This window comes from Triticum urartu, chromosome 5A, assembly GCF_056163025.1.
Source record: "Triticum urartu cultivar PI428250 chromosome 5A, HENAU_Tu73, whole genome shotgun sequence".
NCBI classification, from domain to species: Eukaryota; Viridiplantae; Streptophyta; class Magnoliopsida; order Poales; family Poaceae; genus Triticum; species Triticum urartu.
This window is the reverse complement of record NC_141877.1, coordinates 317,242,689-317,246,363: the sequence shown is the minus strand read 5'-3', so window position 1 is coordinate 317,246,363 and position 3,675 is coordinate 317,242,689. Positions and strand designations below refer to the sequence as shown.

The following is a 3,675-nucleotide window of genomic DNA, read 5'->3' as shown; positions in this document are numbered from 1 at the left end:
ATATACTACTCCCTCTGACCCATAATATAAGAGTGTTTTTAACGTTAAGTAAAAAAAATGCACACCCATAATGACCTTAATCAGTAAGCCGGGAGAATCAGTGAGACCGGCGTTCATTTCTCCGGAACACAAAACGTCAGCGCCCAGCTTTAATTCAGCAGTTTCTTCAGAGCACGGGATTATATTAAACGCACGTACCCAGTACTGATTAATTGTTCCAGGAACCGATCGATCGGCCGATTTGACAGAGAAAAGCGTAACAGTTGATCGATGTTACCATCACTACTTTCAATCACATGTCAACAGCGATGATCAACCGAAACAACTTTGAAACATTTACAAATGAGAACGAGGGATTTTGATTATTAATCAAATAATAATCAGCTAATCTGCCGTAATTATGCATCGATCCGGCGATGCAAACTCGTAAGTGGATCGGACGGATTGATCAAGATCAATCGGATCCTGCTGTAATCTACTCTAGCTCGCAGGCGGGGCGGGTGCAGCCGTGCAGTTGTTGGCGCCGCAGCCGCAGGTGCGTGGGGTGAAGGCGCAGGTCCCGAACGGCTTGCCGGGGAGGTTGCAGTTGATGCCGTAGCAGCACTGGGTGTCCACGCATGACGAGCCGTTGTTCCCCGCCGGGCAGCACCGGCACCCCATGCACAGCTGGAACGGCTCGAACGCCTCCGATGCCGCCGGCCGGTACACCGCGGTCTGCACCGGCGCATACCCCTCCGGTGATGCCATCCTCGCTCCGCCCGTGCCAGCAAGCCTGGCCACGGCTCCTCCATGGGCAGCATGGTGGGCGGCATGGAGGAGGAGCAGGAGGAGCGCGACCCTGGCGAGAGGGGCGGACGCAGCCATCGCTACTGGCGGCTTGGAAGTTTTCGCTGGGGAATGAGGTGGGTTTGGCAAGATGGCAACACCATCCCACGTACTAGAACAATATATATGCGTGGAAAAGCCGTATGTAGAAGTTTTTTTTTCTTACGATGTAATGAAAGGAAACGCAAACACATCAAACAAAATAAACTGCCAACTACCCATAAAAAAATTAAATAAACAAACTGCCAACTAATCTTTTTTTTTTGCGGGTAACTGCCTAAGCCTTTATTTTTGAGAAAAACTGCCTAAGCCTTGAGTGGTCTTAGAACTGCCAACTAATCTAAGACCACTCGCCCGTCAAAAATATATATTCTAAGACCACTCAAGATTTACATATATATAGAGTATCGATATAGATTAAGCCTTGAGTATAGTGCATTGCAAACCTTGTTTAGTCATTAAAACATTACACCTGGTAGACAAAAATTGATATAGATTACCCCTATATGGATAGGTGTTTAGTCATTTTGTCCTATTTTCTAGCCGGTTGTGGCTATGAGTTTACTGTGTTTTATTTTTTTTCTCTTTGCTCCATTTGCGAGTTGTACTTGGATTGCGGACCTTGTTACTTGTTTGCTCTTTTTAATAATACGGCCGCATGCATCTTTCAGATACAGAGGCCGGAGGTAATCCTCCTTTAGAAAAACAATATAAAAAGAGCGAGTTACGGAGATGCAACGAATCTCACCCGTTTGAACGTATCAATTATCTATGTTGCTCCGGTGTTTTAGGGCTAAACATGTTTAGTGTGTTGTTAATACCATCCTAATATAAACTTCGATGCTAACCACGTAATTATATATTACCTAATATCAACGTGCAATCGGTATCTTTCCTCTTTCCTGATATTAACGTGCAATACAATTAATATCCTTTTCAATGTAACATGTTAATTAGAGTATATTCTACCTAATATCACCGTGAAATCAATTTTTCTGTATTAACGTGTAATGTTTTTTAGGGGTATTGACGTGTAATGTTAATATTATCTTTTCTGATATATAGTGCATTGCACGATAGAATTACTATAATATATGTAGCACCCCTTTTGCGAGAGAACAAAGTCTTAACAAACTACAACGAAATCAAACTCTAAAACCTTTTTAGCCTACCATGAATTGTATCTATAATTCAAGAATTGGAATTCATAACTGTAAACCCAATTCTACTAGCCCGGCATCTCACTTAGCTATTTATTTCTCTTGTGCCTTCCCGATGGTTAGGGTGCCTACCAGGCTACCACATGCTAGTGAAGTGCACAACCACTGCCTACATCGGCGACGACGTTGCGGTAACACTGGTGAAGGTAGTATGCCATGTTGGAGGTGGAGCACTGGAGAATGTCAGGGAGGCACAGTCGTTGGTGTCGGAGATGCAATGAGGAGGAGTACTGCGGTGGAGGGGATCAAATCTAGGCGGAGTAATGGATGGAGAGTTTGATGGTGATGTGGATTGCAACCACATGATGCGGCGTAATAGATCCGAGCGGCACTGCTGGAGGGAACATGGGCGACACAGGTGGACTGCGTAGGTGAGAGAGAGAGAGAGAGAGAGAGAGGGAGGGAGAGAGAGGGAGGGAGAGAGAGGGGGAGAGAGAGAGAGAGAGAGAGAGATGAACGTGGTTGAGAATTAGTTTGGGGATAGAAAACAACGAGAGGAACTAGTGGGATTTGGCTGCAAAAAAAATGCAAAAGGTTACATGGGACGAGGGATTTCACTCGGATGTCTATACCGCGGGACTAAAGACGAAGAAGCAACGGTGCTGATAGGAGTGTTTCACTTAACATTTAGATACGTTCATCCACTTCGGGTTGAAAGGGGTTTCATCTCAAACGGGTTGAGTCAGATGATTGCGTTCGAAACTCGATCACGTTGCAACTCACACCATCAATACCTGCTCCTCCATTTTACAGTTTTTTTTGCATGAAAAACTTGGATTGGCACTGCACGTATAATCTAGGGTTTTGGAAAGCAACGGATTTCCAAGTGACACTCCAATTTCTTTTGTATAACAACAAAATTCTTGTGCAATGTGCATTAAAGATAGCTAACTAATTGAAAATGTCATGGTTACAACTATTAGATAATTCAAAATATGTTGTTAAATAGTTAAAAGTTATCGAAAAGCATGTAAACCACCCAGTAGTTAGATGGTTAGGAGGGTGGTGGTACCCTCGGTCCACCACTATCAAACCTTAAGTTTGACGCTTTGTTGCCTCATTAATGCGGATTGTTCTTTAAGTGGGAGATGACGTTTTCGCCTGACGTTGGCGGTGACTTCATCAATCTTAAAGCTCCGCAATTCCAATCGGATGTGTGAGTGTGTCTGGTTGTGTAAATGTATGCATGTATATATCTGCATTGTAATCGATGTTTCTAGAAATGCAATAGTGTGTGTACACGCACAACAAAACGAGTCATGTATTACAGGCAGGTTGATAAAGCTTCTGGAACAAAAACATCGATCCATAAAGGAGAAAAGAAAATGGAATAGGAATGAAGGCTAAAAGGTGCAACGTTTCGAAAAGTTATATGGCCATGAAGCAATTGATTGAGCAGCCGTTGTGCGTGCCAGTTAATGAGAATGACTGATGTTTCGTTGCGTCAATGAAGGGGAATATCTTCCTATTTTGTAAGTACTACTCCCTCCGTTTCAAATTACTCATCGTGATTTTAGTTTAAAAGTAATTTGGAACGGAGAGAGAACCACGTATTGATTTGCCTGATTAAAATCGCATTCATACGAAATAAACATACATCTATTTTCAGTACAAATATACTCTCTACTGT

At 43.1% G+C, this 3,675-nt stretch overlaps 1 protein-coding gene across 1 annotated transcript; it reads right to left on the bottom strand.

Annotated features, from left to right (window-relative positions):
• Positions 1-269: 269 nt before the first annotated feature.
• LOC125555921 (uncharacterized) lies at positions 270-913 on the bottom strand. The gene has a single exon (XM_048718725.2). The coding sequence runs from the start codon at positions 862-864 to the stop codon at positions 481-483; it is 384 nt and encodes a 127-aa protein (XP_048574682.1). The 5' UTR covers positions 865-913; the 3' UTR covers positions 270-480.
• Between the last annotated feature and the right edge of the window lie 2,762 nt (positions 914-3,675).

What these genes read in the sequence shown, in the direction of transcription:
- LOC125555921 (XM_048718725.2), bottom strand. Translation starts at nt 864, where the DNA reads ATGGCTGCGTCCGCCCCTCTCGCCAGGGTCGCGCTCCTCCTGCTCCTC.